At 26.7% G+C, this 21632-nt stretch overlaps 3 protein-coding genes and 3 non-coding genes across 7 annotated transcripts; 2 read left to right on the plus strand and 4 right to left on the minus strand.

The window, feature by feature from the left end:
- The first annotated feature begins 5070 nt into the window (after nt 1–5070).
- On the plus strand, nt 5071–7841 carry LOC101496559 (zinc finger protein MAGPIE-like). The gene is made up of 3 exons (XM_012717205.3): nt 5071–5484; nt 5713–6109; nt 6806–7841. The coding sequence occupies exons 1-3, from the start codon at nt 5370–5372 to the stop codon at nt 7725–7727; spliced, it is 1434 nt and encodes a 477-aa protein (XP_012572659.1). The 5' UTR covers nt 5071–5369; the 3' UTR covers nt 7728–7841.
- A 1919-nt stretch (nt 7842–9760) lies between these two features.
- TRNAG-UCC (transfer RNA glycine (anticodon UCC)) lies at nt 9761–9832 on the minus strand. Its single transcript has one exon. It is a non-coding gene; the product is annotated as a tRNA-Gly (tRNA).
- Nucleotides 9833–12460: 2628 nt separating this feature from the next.
- On the minus strand, nt 12461–12532 carry TRNAG-UCC (transfer RNA glycine (anticodon UCC)). The gene has a single exon. It is a non-coding gene; the product is annotated as a tRNA-Gly (tRNA).
- A 2474-nt stretch (nt 12533–15006) lies between these two features.
- Nucleotides 15007–15078, minus strand: TRNAG-UCC (transfer RNA glycine (anticodon UCC)). The gene has a single exon. It is a non-coding gene; the product is annotated as a tRNA-Gly (tRNA).
- Nucleotides 15079–16211: 1133 nt separating this feature from the next.
- NAC53 (NAC domain-containing protein) lies at nt 16212–18305 on the minus strand. 2 transcript variants are annotated; one of them, XM_073369809.1, is made up of 4 exons: nt 17651–18305; nt 17318–17510; nt 16658–17068; nt 16212–16537 (listed from the first exon to the last, which is right to left on the minus strand). In XM_073369809.1, exons 1-4 carry the CDS (start codon nt 17777–17779, stop codon nt 16512–16514), a joined length of 759 nt encoding a protein of 252 aa, XP_073225910.1. In that variant the 5' UTR covers nt 17780–18305; the 3' UTR covers nt 16212–16511. The 2 variants fall into 2 exon arrangements, with proteins under 2 accessions (XP_073225910.1, XP_004505536.1); XM_004505479.4 differs by having other exon boundaries at nt 16212–17068; nt 17651–18303.
- A 2584-nt stretch (nt 18306–20889) lies between these two features.
- LOC101497875 (protein DMP7-like) lies at nt 20890–21495 on the plus strand. Its single transcript, XM_004505571.1, has one exon. It carries the CDS (start codon nt 20890–20892, stop codon nt 21493–21495), a length of 606 nt encoding a protein of 201 aa, XP_004505628.1.
- Nucleotides 21496–21632: the final 137 nt, after the last annotated feature.

A 21632-nucleotide genomic window follows, 5' to 3' on the forward strand; every position in this document is an offset into this window, starting at 1 on the left:
ATAGAAAATAACCTAAAAATAAAAAATAAAGAAAAAGAAACAATATTTTAAATAAAAGAATTATTAGTTAAGTAATGTAAAAAGGTAGATATTCTCCAGCTTTTGATAATAAGAAGCATGTGAGTTCTTGTAATGGAATCCTAGATCTAATACTGTTTTGTATGGGACAACTGTTCCAATTTAATCAAGCTAATACCTTATTGAATTTTTGAACTTTACAACACTGCCCCTTTTTAGTAATTTGAGCTTAACCTCAACATGCTTTTAATTTAGATGAATTGTTATGAGCATATAAATTGGGTATGATTTAGTATTGGAGCCGCCAAGAAATCAATTTGCATCATCAAAATGAAATGAAATTATACATAAATCATGTAGTTGGATAGGAGAAAATCAGGACAAATGCCACTGAGAAATCAATTTTTTTTGTCTTCGTCATTTGATTATAAAAAAAAAAAAAAAGTTACTATAATACCAAATTAAGTCATAAATAAATAAAATCTGATCAAATATTATCGAATTTTATAAATCTATTTAATATTGGTTAGCTACAATACAATACAATCACTTACATGCCTTCATTTTAGAAATGATATATTTCCTCAGTTCACTTATAGAATTTACAATTAATCAATTCTAAAATAACAATATGGTTTCCCTTACATTATTTGAAACAAGACAAAGATAGAAACGAACATACCCTTGGTGACAACAATTTACTTTTCCCTAAACTATATGTTTTCAATTGGCTACTATTTCTAACCATAATGTAAGCTTGAGAGAGAGATAATTGTCTAAGGGGGACCCTATGGAGTTTGAATAGGAATCTCACAAGGCCTTGAAAGTTGAAGCATTTGGGAGGAGAGAGAGAGAGAGTATTGAAGGGGGAGAGAATATTCTAATGCCACCAAAGTTCAACAACTAAACTCCAAAGATTTATATTAAACAAAGTTAGAAAGGAAAGAATCATTAGATTATGATTAAGGATGGGAAATTTTTTGCAGGAAAAGTCAGCCCACAAGGAGACGATTGCTCAAACTTCCAAAAATTCACTGCCTTTGTCAGCTGGCTGTCTTCAAATTTCCCCTTTTAATATAACTAATCTTCCTTCCTATTAGCTCAAACACTTCTTAATAAATTTACTTATGGTATTTCCAATATTTCACTGCCATGTGAATGTACAGTAAATATATCTAGAGTTTTACTTTTTTAAAAAAAAATTAAATGTAAAAAAATTTTATATTATATTCACTCAATAATGTATTCCAACTGCATTAATTATTTTAATACATTTGATAGCACATGAAATATTAAATTAATCAAGTGATGTTAACATATACATTATGACATATGGTAGTATTTTTCATATTTAAAATAATTTATTAAATTAAATATATATCTAAATAATATGATAGTCTTTTTCGTACCAATAGTTTATTAAAATAAAATTTAATCATATTATGGAAGAAAAAAAAAAAAAACACGAAGCGTTGAAAATAAGCAACTCCCCACGCCGGTCTTTCTCTCCTTCAGATATGTTAATAATAATAATAATATTATTATTATTATAAAATAATAAAATTTTAACAGTTTGATCCAGTGGTACAAAGATATATATTAAATTTCACATGGTGCTTCGATCACACTAATATCATTAGAGCAATTTACCATAAAATTTTAGATATAATGCATAACAATATATTAATATTTCATTTATCATTTTTCTTTGTCAATAATTATTTATGAAAAAAATCAAATATATATAATAATCTAACGGTTGTAATTTAATTGACTAACCGTATTACAAAAATTTATACAGACAAAATAAATCATATAAATCAAATGTTTTAGCTGTTTCTTAGTGATAATTATGGTGATTTGAGAGAATGACATATAGGACTTAAAAAGGATAAATAGATTATGAGTTTGACTCGCTATATTAATAAAACCTTACATTCGGAAAGAAAGTTAAGCAAAAATATCTAAGAAAGTTGATGTAAAACAGTTAATATTTGTTATTTAGAAAAAAGAAACTAAGAATTTTTTAAATGACATTTCCAACTAAGTTAAATCTTTTATAAAGTAAAAGAATCTGTACGTTAAAGATACTGAGGAAAAGTAAAGTAAAATATCTATCGCATCTAAAAATTGATAAGGAGAGGTAATTTATACGGTTCGCTAGATATCTACATGCTAAAAGGGTGGTACCCCAAATGGCTCGGAAATTAAATTTACAATGGGTTAATTATTTTCAAATCGATTCCAAATTTGTTGTATACCTGGTTCATTCAGGTCTTTTATGAATGTTTTTCTTCTTTTTTTTTATAAAAAAAAAAACAATTAATTAGATGAATACTATGCTGCTTTGATGTTTTGTTTGATATGTTGCACAACATTCAATCATTTAATGATACATTATTTTTAAAATTCAATTAAATTTTAAATAAATTTAATTTTAGTTTATTTTTGCTATGTGGGTATCAATATTTATCTTTTTTCAAGGGTAGGGTACAAAATAATTTGTCAATTAATTATTAAGAGTATAAAGTGTAATCAATTATTACAAATAAAGGCTTTAACCACTTTGAAAACATTTTCTTCTCCATCCCTTTGATTGAGAATAACTACATAATTCATGTTTATTATTGTTCATGTTTATTGTGAAGTTAAATAGTATGTTATTTGTCTCCATAATAAGGATCATTCCAACACAATTAAAATCACATTTTTAAGGTTTATACAGTGACTCTGATATTATGTTAAGAAATACTATAATAAAACTCAACAAAAGTGAGAATAAAATGCAAGGAAGATTGGATTTTAGGTTACATCACAACAACTTAACTTTTAAAGGTATATTTCACTAGCTACTCCTAGTTGGTTACATCACCACAACAATGTGAAGATAGTAATAATATTTATAAATGATAAAATACAATTGATTGATAGAAACACAACAAAAAAATTAATTAATTAATTAATAAAAACAAGGAACAACTAACTGTAAATTATATTGATGCATATAGTATATAAAAATTGCTTAAAACACTAGTCAATATTATTGTGAGACATGGTCATGTTGTGATCTGGACGATTATTCCCTTTTATGTGTTATTTTGTCGTTTCCTTTGAATTTTACCATCATTGACAGTTTGATGAAAGTGCATATGGACACACGTGCATAGTTATTATTATTATTTTTTCATAAAATTTCAAAAACATTTTAACAAGTAGCCCTCCGATATGTTTCTAATGGCAATGTTGACATGAACATATAGATTTGAAAACTAACATATTTTTGTATTATTAAAAAATAAATCTTTAATAGTTAAATGATATGTCATTTATAAATAAGTATTTTGATTATATTTTAATTTGATATCTTCAAAAAATTTATTTTTATTTTGTAGGTCTATTATGAAATTATGCTATTTGTTATGATTTTAGTTAAAATTAAAATTTTAATTATAGAAACAATTTATTTAATTATTAAAATCAAAATTAAATAGATAAATATAATTAAAATTTTAATTTAATTAATTTTAATAGATGCTATAGTAATATATACATAAACAAATTAGAAAAAATAACTAAAATATTCATAATATACCGATGCAAATTATTTTTTATAATATGGTAGAACTTCTCATTTATTCTGACATCTCTCTTTCATTTCATTATTAGACCACAAACAATGGCATTTAAATTTTTTTTTTTTTGACTCAACAATAGTACTAGCATTTTAATTGGTAAAAATCTTATTTGAGAAATGACATATGCACTTACACTTTGACTAAGGTTCAAAAAGATGTACAAAAATATTTGCCTTTTGTGGAACATGAACATTAAAGATGGTGCTTGTGATTGGGTTGGCTTCTCTTTCCAGTCACACTCACACATGAGACATAATGATTTTCTCTTTAGTACGAAAACAGCACTTGCTCTGATTCAAATGCTTATAGCTATGAGGGTCCTTCACCATGTCCCATATATATTCTGCACAAATAATGCTCTCTTAATTTCATCAACCATTTTTATACAAGCATATATGATTATGTACCATACTATACTCTGTACAATACGACGACTCCAAGGTACACAATTACTACTATTTACTATCAACTGGATACAGTTTGCACCAGCCATCTTGCTATTCATTGTGTTTTAAATTGTGGTCCTCAATCCAAATTAAGCATGATTGTTGAGGTTTGCGGTAACTCTATTACTATAAATATTTAAAAATATGTATTGTCTTTGTAAGTATATTATTTTTTATTTTTAGCCTAGGTAATTTTTTTTAATCTTTATAAATATACATTTTTTTGCTTTTTTATTTTTGGTGTTTTGTTTTTCATCCCTACAAAATATATTTTTATGGAATTAATATTTATAATACATAGAATATTTGATTTTAATTCATTTATATAATGATTTAAATGATATTTACATGAACCAAAAGCAAAAGTGGTATAATTGTAGAGATTTTAAAAAATATACCAATGACCAAAAATAAAAATAAAAAATAAAAAAACTACAAAAGTATTATATACAATCGAGATTTAATCTCAATGTGGTTGTCATTTTAAGTTACATACAACTGTACTTAGTCAAACTACAATTTAGCACTATTTAGGCTTGTAAGCTTTGCAATGAAATTGCATATGTAATTTTAATTGCATAGAGATCATTAATCAGCCATATCAAATTAAAGATAACAACTACAATCACAATATAAAACTATGACAATCATCGTATACAATTATTGAATGGTGACTACTTATGAAACAAAAAATTGGGAGGGAGGAAGATGGAAGATTGAAGACACAATTAAAAAAAAATAGAATACTTATAAATATATATACATAGGCTACAAAATATATAGATTTGAAAGACATAGTGGAGTACTTACTATTAGTACATATATAAAACTAAAAATAAAAATGTAGAAAGGTTATTGGATGGAAAATGATTAAAAAAATAAGAAAAGAGAAAGCAAGAAGAAATAATTGGATAATCATTCCAAATGGAGATTAACTTTCTTCCAACCTCATCATATGTGTCATCATACACCTTTGCTTCACCTCTCCTCCTTTATTCATCTCTCTCTCTCCTTTAACTTTTCACCGCCTCCCACAGCATCTTCCATTTTTTTATTCCACCTAAAAAGTAGATAATTAAATTAAATGAAAAACATGCATATGAGAGAGATCCCATCTTGCATATTTCATGACTTCCTATTGTTTAGGGTTCAAAGCATATATATATATATAATTAACAACACTAGCTTCCCATTCTCTCTAAGCTTTTCTCTTCATTCAAAACACTAGTAAACTCTTTGTGAATCAAAAACAAACAAACATCTTATTGAGATGCTAAAAAAGATGGATGAAATAGAAATCACAAATGGTTTCCCTCAAAACTCACAAGGTACATCTAATAATCCTCCAACTTTGAAGAGAAAGAGAAACCTCCCGGGAAATCCAGGCATGTTAATTTGTTCTTTCATCGCTTGTTTTTTTTATAAACAAATATTAGTATATTAGTTGTTATGTTAATATTTTTTCATTCACCAGAATTTGAATTCTAAGCTTCTCTTATATATATGATTGATTATATATAGCTAGGTATATTCAAAGCTAATTTACTTTTTTATTAAGACAAAAAAAGAAAGAATATTGATTTATTATTTTGATGTTTTAATTATTTGGATAGATCCTGAAGCAGAAGTGATAGCTTTATCACCAAAGACACTGATGGCTACAAACAGATTCTTATGTGAAACATGTGGAAAAGGTTTTCAAAGAGATCAAAATCTTCAACTCCATAGACGTGGACACAACCTTCCATGGAAACTTAAGCAAAGAACAAACAAAGAAGCAAAGAAGAGAGTTTATGTGTGTCCAGAGAAGACTTGTGTTCACCATGATCCTTCAAGGGCACTTGGTGACTTAACTGGGATAAAAAAGCACTTTTGTAGAAAGCACGGTGAAAAGAAGTGGAAGTGTGAGAAGTGTTCAAAACGTTATGCTGTTCAGTCTGACTGGAAAGCTCACTCAAAAACATGTGGTACTAGAGAATACAAATGTGATTGTGGAACTATCTTTTCAAGGTACTAACTAATTAACCTATATTCATGAATATCTCACTTTTTTTTTTTATCACAACTTTGTTACAATATTTGATATAGGATTAAGTTGTTTTTGTTTTGCAAAAAGTGGTAATTTTATTATGTTTTCATTGTCTATTTGGCTTTTGAGAGTAAAAGGAGAATGAGGCTTAGTTCAAACCAATTCATTAAGCCACACAAAGTTTTTATATTCCTTTTTTCTAGTCCTAGCCCTAAACGACAAAAATTCATGCTTTGGACTATGGAATTGGAATTATCTTAGTCAACCTCACTCACCATATATATTTAATGTAATGGAATGAGATTATTAACTAATTTTGTTTTATTATCACACTAGTTTGTGGTTATAAGTAAGTTCTTAGTATTATCACCTAAATCTATAGGCAATTTTTGGTACAAGTAGTCCTCGTGCCGAACTAATTTTATCTAGTTTCTTCTATTTGGACTTTTTTCTTGAGATGATAATAGATTTTTTTTCTTTAACTTTTTGTTCTCGTATAACTAATATGAAGTTTGGTTGGGAGTTACAACAAAAAAAATCTGATTAAATGATTGTTTCAGTCAAAGTTTGAACTTACATATTCAATTGATTCAGCTTTAATTAAAGTTCATTAATCGCAAACAACTTGATCAAGTGCTAATTAATTTTGTAATGGTGAATATTTATTGGTTGAGCAGGAGAGATAGCTTCATAACTCATAGAGCCTTTTGTGATGCATTGGCAGAAGAAACAGCAAGAGTAAGTGCAGCATCAGAAATAAACAACAATATTAGTTACAATAACATAATGGGAACATCTCTAGTCCCTAACAACAACATGGCAAACCATTTTTCTTCAATTTTCAAACCAATTGATGAAACAACAAATATTCAAACTAGAGGACTATCCCTTTGGATGAGTACTCAATCATCTCAACCTCATGAAACAATGATAACCACCACAAATGGTAATAATTTGCATGAGATTCATCATCAACTTGGTTCATCCACAAACACATCATCTAGAGGAATATTATATAGTGGAAATATTGAAAATCCACTTGTCCAATGCTCAAACACAAATCCTCCACCAAACTCAAATAATTATCACCTAAATTGGGTTTTTGGAACTAAACTTCCCTCCAATTGTAGTGAAGAACTAATTACTAGTACTACCACTTCACTTCCGCTACGAAATAATATTAATATTGATGATGTTCCTCGTTCTGCTTCCTTGTATAGCTCACAACACCAATTGCAACCACATCAAAATCAAACATCAAACATGTCAGCTACAGCTTTGTTACAGAAAGCTGCTCAAATTGGAGCAACAACCTCAACTGATCCATCATTCCTTGGAAGTTTAGGTTTGAAATGTAGTAACACTACTACTAATATTGATGGTAACAAATTTGGTGGTGGCATGTATGGTTCAAGTTCTTTGCTTATTAGTCTTGCTAGTGGAGAAGATCGTAACTCTGGATGTGATTTGTCACAAATGCACCCTTCTAAACGTAGACATGTGCAGAGTGAAGAAAATGGTGGAGGGCAAACTAGGGATTTTCTTGGTGTTGGTGTGCAAACTATTTGCCACCCTTCTTCAATCAACGGATGGATTTGATTTTATCATGTAAATATTCAATCAATTATGAATTATCATCTTTTTTTTTTTAGTTTTTCTCAATGAAAATGGTAAATTAAAAATAAAAGGGTAGTCAATAATTTGATTCTTAAATTAATATGTGAAACGATATCACATTATTCGGTCTTTTAGCATATCAAAATTTTAAAAAACATATTTAAATATGTCTTCTTAATTATTTTAGTCTTTAAATATATCTTTTCTTAATTAATTAGTTAGATATTGAATGTATTTTTTTTAGTCGATTTAATTTATAAAATTATTGACAAATATATAATTAAAAATATATCTGTAATTTAAATATATTCAAATATTTTAGTAACATCGCCTCACATATACTCGGATACTAAAATCACTATTTACTTAAAAATAAATAAAAGAAAAAAGGAGGATGAAACTGAAGTTGAAGTTGGAAGAAGATAATAATTATTATTATTTTTATTATTAAGTATATGAAAACTTTGCAAGGAGGAAAAGGTGGGAATTGAGTGCTTGATGGAGGCTGAAAAGTTTGTTGTTAGAAAAACAATATTGAAGGGCTTAAAAGAGAGAGAGAGATCCATGCATATTCTTTTGAATGCTGAAAGCTGATCCCTTTTAAAAATGGTGGCTTTATTTTTTTCATTTTTTTTATAAAGGGAGGGATCGATTGTGGAGTAGTGGGGGCAAAGCAAAGGACAAGTTTGGGAACTCCATTATTGAACACTTTCATCACTATTGTGGCTGTTGTCTTGTCAAACTGGGTTTAATTAAAATTAAAAGAGAATTTCAACGGTGACAAAAAAGCATCATTCTAGTATAAATAGGCTTTTAGAGTATAGATTAAAATAAATTAATTTATGTACACTTTTCATTCACCCTGCAATATTGCATATACTTGTTGTAGTACAATGAGATTGGCTAAGATTTTGTGCATGCACAAGAATGGACCAAAGGCTAAGAAGATCGAGGCACACTACACATTTTTCACTGTCCTATGTTTTTCTTTCTTCCTTTTTCAACCATTCCTCTTCTTTTCATGCACTCGGCGGAAAGTGCGGTATATTTTGCCTTTTCTTTTTTACAACCTTTCATATTTATGGAGTACTTGCTGAAAATATATAAAGCTCATGAATCCACAATATTCAAAAAAATTTGAAAAATAAAATGTACAAGTTAATAATAAGAGTCGGCCTCATGCAAATAATATAAGTCCAGTGTTTAGTGATATAAGGGAAAAGAAAAGTGCTTTGGTGATATTTTTTCATACAATGTGATTATATTTTTTATATATAATAATATGCTAAAAAATTTGGAGGGTATCTACTTATAAAATCGTTTAAGAGTATAAAACATGATATTTAGTAGATAGAATAAATGAATATTTCAACTATTCATTAGTTGATGGAGAACAATAATGTCCATATAAAAGTATTTATATGTGTGACTATCTAAATCCATTAATAAGTTAATAAAACTAGAAATAAACTCTATAAAGTTAAACTGCTAGAGTAAAAAATATTATTGCTCTTAAGTAGATTTAGGTTTATAATATTATGTACAACAAACAAATAAAAAGTCCTATAAGTGTAAAACAAAATGCACAATTTTGACATTTAATATTACAATATTTTATATCTCATAAAGTAATAATATTGTTAATATTGAAAATATCTTTACTTTTTTTTATCAAAGTGTTTTCTTAGAGTTTGCTTTATGTTGCAGAAAATGTTGGATCGTGTCTTGACTCTGTGTTTAATGAGATTATTATTTAAATTAGTTTTAAAAAATGGGTTTATTATTTAAGTAGTTTGTAATTTTTCTATAAAAGGGAGAGTATCGCATATTAATATTTTGACATGTTAAAATTGTTGTGTTGTGTGAAGAGATAAAAGAACTATATATAATTATAAGTTTATTTTATTTTAGAAAATGCATATTTTAAAAAAGGAAAATTTTTATAAAAAATTTAACATTATTTTATATATTATTAAAATATATCAAAAATAACATTTAAATAATATGTAGTTTTATGCGTTTGCCGGGAGTCGAACCCGGGTCTATTGCTTGGAAGGCAATTATCCTAACCGTTGGACTACAAACGCAAGGTTATGCTTTAAAATATTAAGCAGTTTTAATATTTAAATGTGAAAGTCATATATTTATGAGATAAATAGTAAATAAAGTAAGTGAATTAATGATTTATATTATTATTGTTAGTAATTGGTCATATCCATGCACATATAATATCACTCATTCATTAAATATCAATATTATTCATTTAAAGTGAATTACTCGCATAAACCAAATATTTTTATGTTTATAAGTGATTTTGAAGGATTAATAACCGTTTAATGAAAAAACAATAAGACATATAATTAGAAGTGACAAATTGAACAAAAAAAAAATGAAATAACATGCCAATCAAAAGAAGTATCCACATCAAAAATTGGAAATAAGCTGCTGTGCTTGAGATTTCTAAAAAGGTATAATGAAAAACTTCATATGTGGAGAATTTTGGTTTTGTGTGAATATCACAATTCACAGTTTTACACACACAAATGACTTCATATTCTTTAGTTTTTAATCCTGAAAAACATATTGTTATCTTGCTTTTAGACTCACTAATTCGTTTTTAGTCTAAAAATTTAAATGTGATGCGTTTTTATTCTCAAACTTTCTTAATATACCAGTTTTAATCCAAATTTTATGTTTAGTAGCCTTTGATATTTGCTAAGAGGCCTACCAACGACATATTTCAAATAACACTGAATAAAAAATTACATTTTAAATGTAGAGATAAAACATATTTAATTTTAATTAAATTTTTATTTTTAATTTATGTTTTTATTTTCAATACACGGTGATAATTATCAATTCAAATTAAGTAATCCACACCAACTTCATATATACGCAATGGGCGGGGCATTAGAAAATCCAATTAGTAAGGTGAGGCAACATTTAGAAACTTGTATTTTCTACCTTCATAACTAGACTTATCCTCGCTCCAAATGTAAAAAATCTAAATTTATTTCTTTTATTCTTATTCAATTAAAAGTAAAAAAAAAAATATTCTAAAATGTTACTCCTCACCAAAATTTTCGATTATGAAATTGTTTCTTCCAAATATATGGTACACAAATTAACACTACCGAAAAATTGTAAGGAATAAAATTTTCAAATTATATACCTGAAATTTTACTAATAAAATTTCTAGTATTTGTGCTTTGAAATTTCTACTAGTTAATTTTATTATATCAGAAATTTCAAATTTTGTACGTAACATTTTTTTTTAAATAAGAATGGGAAAAACAACATTATATATAGATTTGACTGAAACATTTATAACTAAAATTTTTGAGTCACAATAAGTTGTCATATCATAGACAAGATTGACCGACAAAATCGAGTAATTGTTATCATTAATCGCTCTGATATAGAGATCAAAAAGAGAGGAAAGAAGAAGGAATGTCTTATTAGTTTTAATGTATCGATTTCACAAACAATGAGTGACTCTTTCTTCTTTTTTCAATGACTGCTCTTCTATTAGATTGTATAGGAGGTTGAATTCGACGACGTTTCACCGTATTTTCGCTTCTCTAGTTCTCACTGGAAAAAAAAAAATTGAATGAAAAAATGTAAATGTTGTAGTGGAAATTTTGTTTCGGATGAGACAAACTCCCGATAATTTCATTTTTAAAATTTTTGATATTGAAAAATAACTACCAGAAAGTTGGTTCCTGAAATTTTCGATAAAAAACTTTAAAGAAAAAAATTACTTTTTTCCAAATTAATTTTAATTTTTCCAGTATATTTAAAGATATTTTAGTAAGCTAAAGGTTTAAATTTTTAAATAAAAGAATATAAGTTCAATTGTGGAAATACAAAATTTGTTTTTCCAACATTTAAATTTAGATAAAACTTTTGTTGTGTTGGGTATTGGTTCCAACCTATATACTTTATTTTTTATTTATTAAGTGTGCATAAATTTCATATTATTGTTTTAAGTATACGTAGGTATAAAATATTATGTACAACAAACAAATAAAAAATTTACAAAAATAACATTATTTTATATATTATTTAAGTAGTTTGTAATTTTTCTATAAAAGGGAGAGTATCGCATATTAATATTTTGAAATGTTAAAATTGTTGTGTTGTGTGAAGAGATAAAAGAACTATACATAATTATAAGTTTATTTTATTTTAGAAAATGCATATTTTTAAAAAGGAAAATTTTTATAAAAAATTTAACATTATTTTATATATTATTAAAATATATCAAACTCCCGATAATTTCATTTTTAAAATTTTTGATATTGAAAAATAACTACCAGAAAGTTGGTTCCTGAAATTTTCGATAAAAAACTTTAAAGAAAAAAATTACTTTTTTCCAAATTAATTTTAATTTTTCCAGTATATTTAAAGATATTTTAGTAAGCTAGAGGTTTAAATTTTTAAATAGAAGAATATAAGTTCAATTGTGGAAATACAAAATTTGTTTTTCCAACATTTAAATTTAGATAAAACTTTTGTTGTGTTGGGTATTGGTTTCAACCTATATACTTTATTTTTTATTTATTAAGTGTGGATAAATTTCATATTATTGTTTTAAGTATACGTAGGTATAAAATATTATGTACAACAAACAGATAAAAAATTTACAAAAATAACATTATTTTATATATTATTAAAATATATCAAAAATAACATATAAATAAAATGTTGATTTATGCGTTTGCCGGGAGTCGAACCCGGGTCTATTGCTTGGAAGGCAATTATCCTAACCGTTGGACTACAAACGCAAGGTTTTGTTTTAAAATATTAAGTGTATTTAATATATAAACGTGAAAGTCATATATTTATGAGATAGACAGTAAATAAAGTAAATGAATTAATGATTTATATTATTATTATTAGTAATTGGTCTGCGCATATAATATCAGTCATTCGTTTAAATATCAATATTATTTATTTAAAATGAATTACTCACATAAATCAAATATTTTTATGTTTATAGTGATTTTGAAAGATTAACAAGGCTAATCATTTGATGAAAAAACATCAAGACATATAATTAGAAGTTAAGTTGTTGTGCCTAAGATTTCTAAAAAATATAATGAAAAACTTCTTATGCGGAGAATTTCAGTTTTATGTGAATATCACAATTCACAGGTTTACACACACAAAATAACTTCATATTAATCCTGAAAAATATATTGTTATTTTACTTTCAGTCTCACTAATTCATTTTTAGTCTGTAAAGTTAAAAGTGATGCATTTTTATTCTCAAACTTTCATAATATACCAGTTTTAATCCAAAATTTATGTTTAGTACCCTTTGATATTTGCTAACAGGACTAGGACTACAAACGACATATTTCAAATAACACTGAATAAAAAATTATATATTTCAAAAGTTTGAGATAAAAAATTACATTTTAAAATGTAGAGATAAAACATATTTAATTTTAATTAAATTTTAATTTTTAATTTATGTTTTTATTTTCAATACGCGATGATAATTATCAATTCAAATTAAGTAATCCACACCAAGTTCACTTTGAAATTTCTACTAGTTAATTTTATTCTATCAGAAATTTCAAATTTTGTACGGAACAATTTTTTTAAAACTTTTTTTTAAATAGGGATAGAAAAAACACCATTATATATAGATTTGACTTAACATTCACAACTGATCAAATTTTTGAGTCACAAGAAGTTGTCATATTATGGGCAAGATTGACCAATAAAATCGAATGATTGTTATCGTTACTCGCTCTGCTATAGAGATCGAAAAGAGAGAAAAAAATGGATGTCTTATTAGTTTTAATGTATCGACTTCACAAATAATAAGTTCCTCTTTCTTCTTTTTTTAACTACGACTCTTCTATTAGATTGTGTAGAAGGTTGAATTCGAGGACGTTTAACTGTATTTTCGTTTCTCTAGTCCTCATTGGAAAAAAAATAAAAAAATGTAAAAAAAATGTTGTAGTGAAAATTTTGTTCCGGATAAGACTAACTCCCAATAATTTCATTTTTTAAAATTTTGATATTGAAAAATAACTACCGAAAATTTAGTTCCTAAAATTTTCGATAAAAAACTTTAAAAAAGAATTACATTTTTCCAAATTAGTTTTAGTTTTTACTGTATATTTAAAAATATTTTAGTAAATTAAAGGTTTAAATTTTTAAATAGAAGAGTATAAGTTCAATTGTGAAAGTACAAAATCTAATTTTCCAACATTTAGATTTAGATAAAACTTTTGGTGTGTTGGGTATTGGTTTTAACCTATATACTTTTATTTATTTATTTAGTGTGCATAAATCTCATATTATTGTTTTAAGTATACGTAGGTATAAAATATATGTACAACAAACAGATAAAAAGTCTAAAAATACGCCATTTGATATTTAATTACAATATTTTATATTTCAAAAAGTAAAAATATTATTAAAATTAAAAATACCTTTTTTTATTTTTATTTTTATTTATCAAGGTGTTTTCTTAGAGTTCGTTTTAGGTTTCAAAAAGTATTTGATCGGCCTTTTCTCTGTGTTTAGTAAGATTATTATTTAAAATAGTTTTAAAAATGAGTTTATTATTTAAATAGTTTGTAATTTTTCTATAAAAGGGAGAGTGCCATATATTAATATCTTGACATATTAAAATTGTTGTTTGTTGTGTCAAGACATAAAAAAATTATACGTAATTATAATTTTATTTTATTTTATTTTAGAAAATGCATATTTTAAAAAGATGAGTGATTAAATTACACTAATATAATAATATTATACTGTTCAATTATGTTTTAATCGATACAAAATTTACAAAATTCAATGTTAGATTGAAAATTTATATCATATAGAATATTTATGTGAAAATTTACAAAAAATTTAAAATTATTTTATATGATATTAAAATATATCAAAATTAATATTTAATATATTTTTACTAAATGTAGTTAAGTTTTATGAGTCTCAATCATTAATCAAATGATTTAAAATTAATGCAAAATTTTATATAAATAATCTATATAATATAAAAATTTAATATAATAATAAATTATATTAAATAATATAATATTGATATAATTTGATCATCTTCTTTAAAAACACATTAAAATACCCTTGATACCCACACCACAAATATCCTAAATCTGTCGGAGAAAAAGAATAATAGTTGTTTTTTATAGTAATTTTATTTTTTATAAAAAATAATTGTTTTTTTATAATGTGTTGATTTACATGATACTGAAGTTTGACTCCGCGTAAAAAATGCGTTTGCCGGGAGTCGAACCCGGGTCTATTGCTTGGAAGGCAATTATCCTAACCGTTGGACTACAAACGCGTTGCTATACTTTAAATTTTAAGAACTAAATATTAAAACATATAAGTTATATATTTAAAATTTGACTAATTTAAAGTGAGAAGTTCATAAAGTAAGTGAATTAATAATTAATATTATCATTTCTCATGATTGGTCGTAAGCATGCACATATAATATCATTTAAATTATCAATGATCAATATTACTCATCTAAAATAAATTACTCACATGAGACAAATCTTATATTTAATGGTACTTTTAGAGTATTAACGAATATCTATATATTTATAGATATATATGAAGAAAAAAAGCAAAAAAACATATAATAAAAACAGACAAATTCAACAAAAAGAAATGAAACAACATGCCAATAAAAAAAAGGATCCATATAAAAAAATTGGAAATACGGTGTTGTGTCTAAGATTTCTAAAAATATAATAAAAAACTTCATGGGCGGAGAATTCCAGTTTTTTGTGAATATCACAACTCACACACACAAATCACTTCATACTCCTTAGCTTTTAATTCTGAAAAATATATTGTTTTTTTTTGTTTGTTTTAGTCTCACTAATTCTTTTTAATTCTTCAAATCTAAAAGTGATGCGTTTTTATTCTCAAATTTTCAGAAATATACCAGTTTTAATTCAAAATTCATGTTCAGTATACTCCCCTTGATATTTGTTAAGAGGACTATAAACAACATATTTCAAATAATACTGAATAAAAAATGACAGATTTTAAAAGTTTAAGACAAAAAATTACATTTTAAAATGTAAAGACTAAAACGTTTTTAATTGTAATTAAATTATCAATTCAAGTAAAATAATCTACACCAAGTTCATATATACGCAATGGATGGGGCTTTAGAAAATCCAATTATGAGGTTAGGCAACATCTAGGTTTATGATAAAACTTTTGATATGTTGGAGTATCGGTTCAACCTACAATACTTTGGTTTTTCTTTCTGCATGTAGTGTGTGCTAATTTTAGAGTTATACTCTTTGAAATTAAATTAAAAAAGCATTCAAATAGGTGGATTTCAACAAGTAATTCAAGACTCTCAAGGTAAAAAACCATGTTAACTATTTGATAGGTTTGTCTTTACCAAGCAAATACACTAATCCGATGCCTTTGACACTACTCTATAAAACAATATTGAAACTAATTAAACAAATAATTTAGAAAAGAATAGTGTTACATATAAAAATTGTTTCTCTTCATATTTCACCAAATTCTCTCTTGACAAAAACATCTTATCAGAGTATAGTTTTCAAATGAAGCAATTTCTCTCCTTATTCTTAGCCCATAACTAAAGTATATATATAGTATAGTTTATTAACTTAATTTAATTATGTGTGCATTATATATAATAATATAATGTAATGCCTCAATATTAATATATAGTATTTTGTTCGTCTCCTTCAATTTAATTTTCTAGCCTGTCCACCACTTGAATCAAGGAATATTGAAATTAGGAGCACCTTCAAGAACAGGAAAATGATTAATCACTTGAGCATTAGTATCTCTATGTTGATTTCCTTGATCAAAAGAAATGAAATTTGAACGATAGTAGTCAAGAAATCCATTAGTACTATTTTTACCATTAATTACCACTTGATTCCCATTTTGACCCTTGATAGTTTTTTCAGAAACAGAGTCTTTAATCAATGAACCACCACCACATTGTCTTGGTTGTGTTTGATAGAAAACTTTGGAAACAACTAACTCTCCTTCTTTCTCTTCTTCATTACTACCAAGATGGTATTGATGCATCACCCAATTTGTTTTCTCTGGCTTTCTTAGTTTTCCATAGTTAGTGTAAAGTACGAGGATCTTTTTGTAGCCTTTTAACTTGGAATTGTTGTAGACTGGTCTTGTTTTACCTGTTTTGTGCCAACGTGTTTCGCTACCATCTTCATCTGAATGTACTTTTCTTCTTTTTCTTGTTCCTGTTGTGTATGCTTTCGAAGGTCGGTGAAAGAAATGACGGATCAGACCATCTTTGCTAACTCCTGCACAGATTTTTAATGCCATTTTCATACTTTTAAAATATTGTAACAACTTATTAGCTCTTGTAAGGTCCTAAACTTATATATAAGTTTTACTAACAATAATGTAACCGAATGCAAGAGTTGATTATAAATATTTTTAATTTAAGGATCTATATGAAAACATCTAAATAGTTAAAAACAAGTGAAAATTAAATGTAAACTAGTTGGAGTTATTGGAGTCATAAATTAAGACACATAAAATAAATGTACCTGGCAATTTTTCTGGATGAGTATAGCAAATTCCATTCTCTCCTTCAAGAGTAGGTATGAACTCATCAATTAGAGGATGAAGCTTATGAATATCAGACCGCACCTTCGCTTCCAAATGTTCAAGTATCTCTTGATCTGTTGGATCAAACTTCACTCCAGCAGGCAATCCAGGTAAGTCATTAATTCCACCACCCTAATTAGTTATAATTCATTCGTACCACAAATATGTCATTAAATTTGACTTGACTTATTGAATAAAGAAGGAGAAAGAAAAAGAGTAGTAATGATCAATATTTATTGACAAAATTCTACAAAAGATTTTGAATTAAGAACCTGATCTTGGCATTTGATATGATGACCACATGTGAGACATGTTCTAATTAAGCTATCCGTTCGTCCCTCCAGTGTTACACTATGATCATTGTTTTGAATGTCACTGCATAGAGTCATTTCTTCACTCATTCCATTTATAGATATATATATCTCTTCTTTTCTATGTTTCCTCTTCTTTTGCTATACAAAACAAAAAATGGAAAACAAACTAAAAGAGACAGAGAGAACGGTTGAGTTAAGAGACGAATTTTTAAAGTAGTTACAATAATTAATTAAGAAAAGGAAAACTTGTCTCTTCAATAAAGATTAATGCCCCCTCATGCAACTACTTGTTGATGTGTGGGAAGGAATTAAATTCTCTTCCTCACTTTTTTGGTGCATGAGTATATATTGCACTTAACAAGAAAAAGAGAAGAGAGGTACCTAAAAATCTAAATAGAGAATGCTACTATTAATTAACAATCAGAATTGGGTTGGTTGTATACAGGAATATGAGAATAAAAAATTGTGATTGCTTTGATCTCAAGTTTAGTTCTACTTTGTATGCTATAGTATGAAAAACTTGTAGAAGAATAAATGCAGGGTTTTTATTCTCCTTTGTTACAAGATGTGTGTTTTTGTTCAATTTACTCTTACACTAAAGGTAGCTCTATATAATGAAAATTCTTATATAAATCAGGCTTAAAATTGGGGGAAAAATAATTTAAATATGAATATAGAAAGTTGAGTGGGAATGGGGCAATCTAATGTATAAGCACCAAGAGTAAGATTTTAGGTCCAATGTCACATTGGAGTGTAGATAAAGAAATATTTATATATATTAGAAAATTATATTGTATAAGAAGAAAATTGAAGTGAACATTTTTAGCCAACAATAAAATTCCATTCCTTCACGTAGACTTCTCATGCATACCAAGAAATGCATTTTATCTAAATTTCTTGATCAAGTCTTTTGGTGACTTAGACAGTCTTAATACTCAATGTTGTCAATGGTTGTAAGCATACTATATGTAGCCATATGGCAAAAGCAAACGTGATTGTGTGTTAAGAGATTATAACATATACTAGAAATTAAATGTTTTATAATAAGTTTCAACTTAATTTGTCACTGGAATTTTTACTTTATCTAGTTCATTAGATACGATTTGATTTGTCTAATATGGGCAAGACAGGTTTTATATAAATTAATTAATTAATTTAGTTAAGATTGGAAGTAGTGTCCCTATGTTGGTTTGTTTGTGTGTTCGGTACCAACTCATTTGCTCAATTTGCCCCTCTAAAAAAATCAAGTCTTTCTTATTCTTTCCTCACATAACATCCACAAAATGATACTATAAATTAAACAAGTATCCATAGGGTGTATATGGGCATGGGTCGACCTGCCAATCTGATTTAACTCAACCGTTGAAATTCACTTCGGATAATGAGTTCAATAATTTGAACCCATTGACTCGATAACTAGTTATAATTTTTTTTTAAAATTTTATTTGACAGTCCAATAAGGTTTCCTTACTCTTTAGATTTTAAGCACGCCATCCACCTTCTTCTTCTTTTGTTTCATATTTGCGCCACCTTCTTTTTTGACAGTCCAATAAGGTTTCCTGAAGTCGCGCTGCTATCCACCTTCTTTTTTTGTTCCACATGTGCTCATAACTGATATTTATTTAAATGTTACATTTTGTTATAGTTTTGCATAATGAATGTATAAACTGAAAACTTATGCTTATGATGAATTTCGTTTAAATTTTTTACATTTGTTAAATACAAAATTTTGAGTTAAATACTATTTATGAGCAAAAATGATACTTATGCAAAATGTTATACTTAATTTAGTTTAATTTTTTTTACATTTAAATCTATTAAATACTTTTTATAGTATTGTATTTGACAATAGTAAGTAGTCTAAAAATAAACAAATGAAGAACTACTATTAAAAAAATTATAGTAGCTTAGTAAACAAAAATGGTTGATGAGTTATGTGTAATGATGAAAGTAATGTGGTGGACCAAATAGCAGCGCTTGCTAATTGTTTGCTCTTACTTTTTCATTTACCTTTGAATTTTTTTAACTATATTATATTTGAGACAAATGAAATAAATACAAGAAGCTCCTAATCAATTTGCTCCATAAGCACAAGATTTAGGTCTCTCATCATGGTTGCCAACTCAAAAAAACGAGGTAACCAAAATAAAACTTAACTTAACTCAAAGATAATTGATTGGGTCGGGTATCAAATTAATTCTCTCAGCAGTGTTAGTTGTTTCATGTATATTTTACTTATTTATTATTTCTTCTTCTTTATCTCCTTACTTTTATTATTGATATTTATTTTTGCATATTTTCAATTGTTCCCTTCCATAAATTGAGAAACTTGTTAAGTGTTTGGACTTGAAGTTGACATTGCTTAGAATTGATGAATTTTCATATTTTAATGATTTACAATGGTTGAATTTATTTATGTCTTTAAAGATCGTTGGATTTTTTTTTTTGTGAGAGTTTGTTGGCTTTTTTAATGAATCAAATGATGTGATCGAAATTTTATAGTTTTTGATACATTTAAGTATTAAATATATTTTCATTTAATAAATTTTTCTGTAAAATAAAAATATGTTATTATTTATGTATAACTTGTCAACCCAACCCAACTCAACTCATTCTTGATCGGATCGACTTTGTTGTTAAATGACAAAACTACGGGTTTAAGACTTAATCCAACTCAACGATAATCGATTGAGTCAGATATCGCATTTTGTCCGTACCAGCCTAACCCAACCCGGATACACCCTAAATATGCATGTTATAAATCTAATAAAAACAAATAACCGTAAAAAAAAAACATAAAAATAACAAACAATATATCTTCTTACAATGTAACCATCTTTTCCCTCTTTTATTTATTGTTTTACTCGTAACCCATTTCTTGTCATAAATAACAACAATTAGTTTTATAGAAGTTACTAATATGTTTTAACTAAATAAATTGGGTGAGGTAACAAACGTAAAACGATAAAGATAATATATGTAAAGAACCAAATTAGGAAAACCTTAACAAAAAACAAACAATTTGAACTCAACTTACCTTTGCTATTTGTCACATATATATTGTTTCCACTTTCTTTTTTATATATCTATGAATTTATACATGCATGTTCTTAAGGCCAAATCATCAATTAGTTTCAAGAATCTGAAAACAGATTTTTTAATTAAGAAATTAAAAAAAGAAATTAATTTTTTTGGTCATGGATATTCATGTGGATACTCAACAACCCCTTTTGGAAAACTCACCCCAAAAAATTCCGAAAACAACAACACAAAAGACAATAAGAAAAACATTCAAAGGAACAGCCTATTTAGCCAACCTTCTTCCAACGGGAACCGTTCTAATATTCCAAACACTATCACCAGCTTTGACACACAAAGGCCAATGTCACACGATAACAAGCAAAATCATGACTATAGGTTTATTAACATTTTGTAGCATCTCATGTTTTCTTCTATCGTTCACCGATAGCATAAGGGATGAAAGGGGAAAAGTCAGATATGGTGTGGCAACGTTGAATGGTATTTGGGTTATGGATGGATCAATTAAGCTTCAAGGTGAAGAAGCAAATAAATATAAGCTAAGGTTCCTTGATTTGTTTCATGCATGTGGTTCTATATTGGTTTTTGGTGCTATTGCACTTTTTGATCAAAGTGTAGTCACATGTTTGGCTCCAAATCCTTCTGAGGAGGCCAAAGAGCTTTTGGCAGTAGTGCCTATTGGGATTGGAATTTTGTGTAGTGTTCTATTTCTCGCATTTCCTACCCAAAGACATGGGATTGGCTTCCCTCTTTCAAGAAATTAGAATTTTCCTTCATCTTCTTAATTTATTTATTAATCTATATGACAATTTAATGCGGGTTATGGTTAGCTCTTGTCAGTCAATCTGTTGTCATACAAACACTATCTTTTTTTTATTTTTAAAGTGATATATCTATTTTT

This window comes from Cicer arietinum, chromosome 6, assembly GCF_000331145.2.
Source record: "Cicer arietinum cultivar CDC Frontier isolate Library 1 chromosome 6, Cicar.CDCFrontier_v2.0, whole genome shotgun sequence".
Classification (NCBI taxonomy): domain Eukaryota; kingdom Viridiplantae; phylum Streptophyta; class Magnoliopsida; order Fabales; family Fabaceae; genus Cicer; species Cicer arietinum.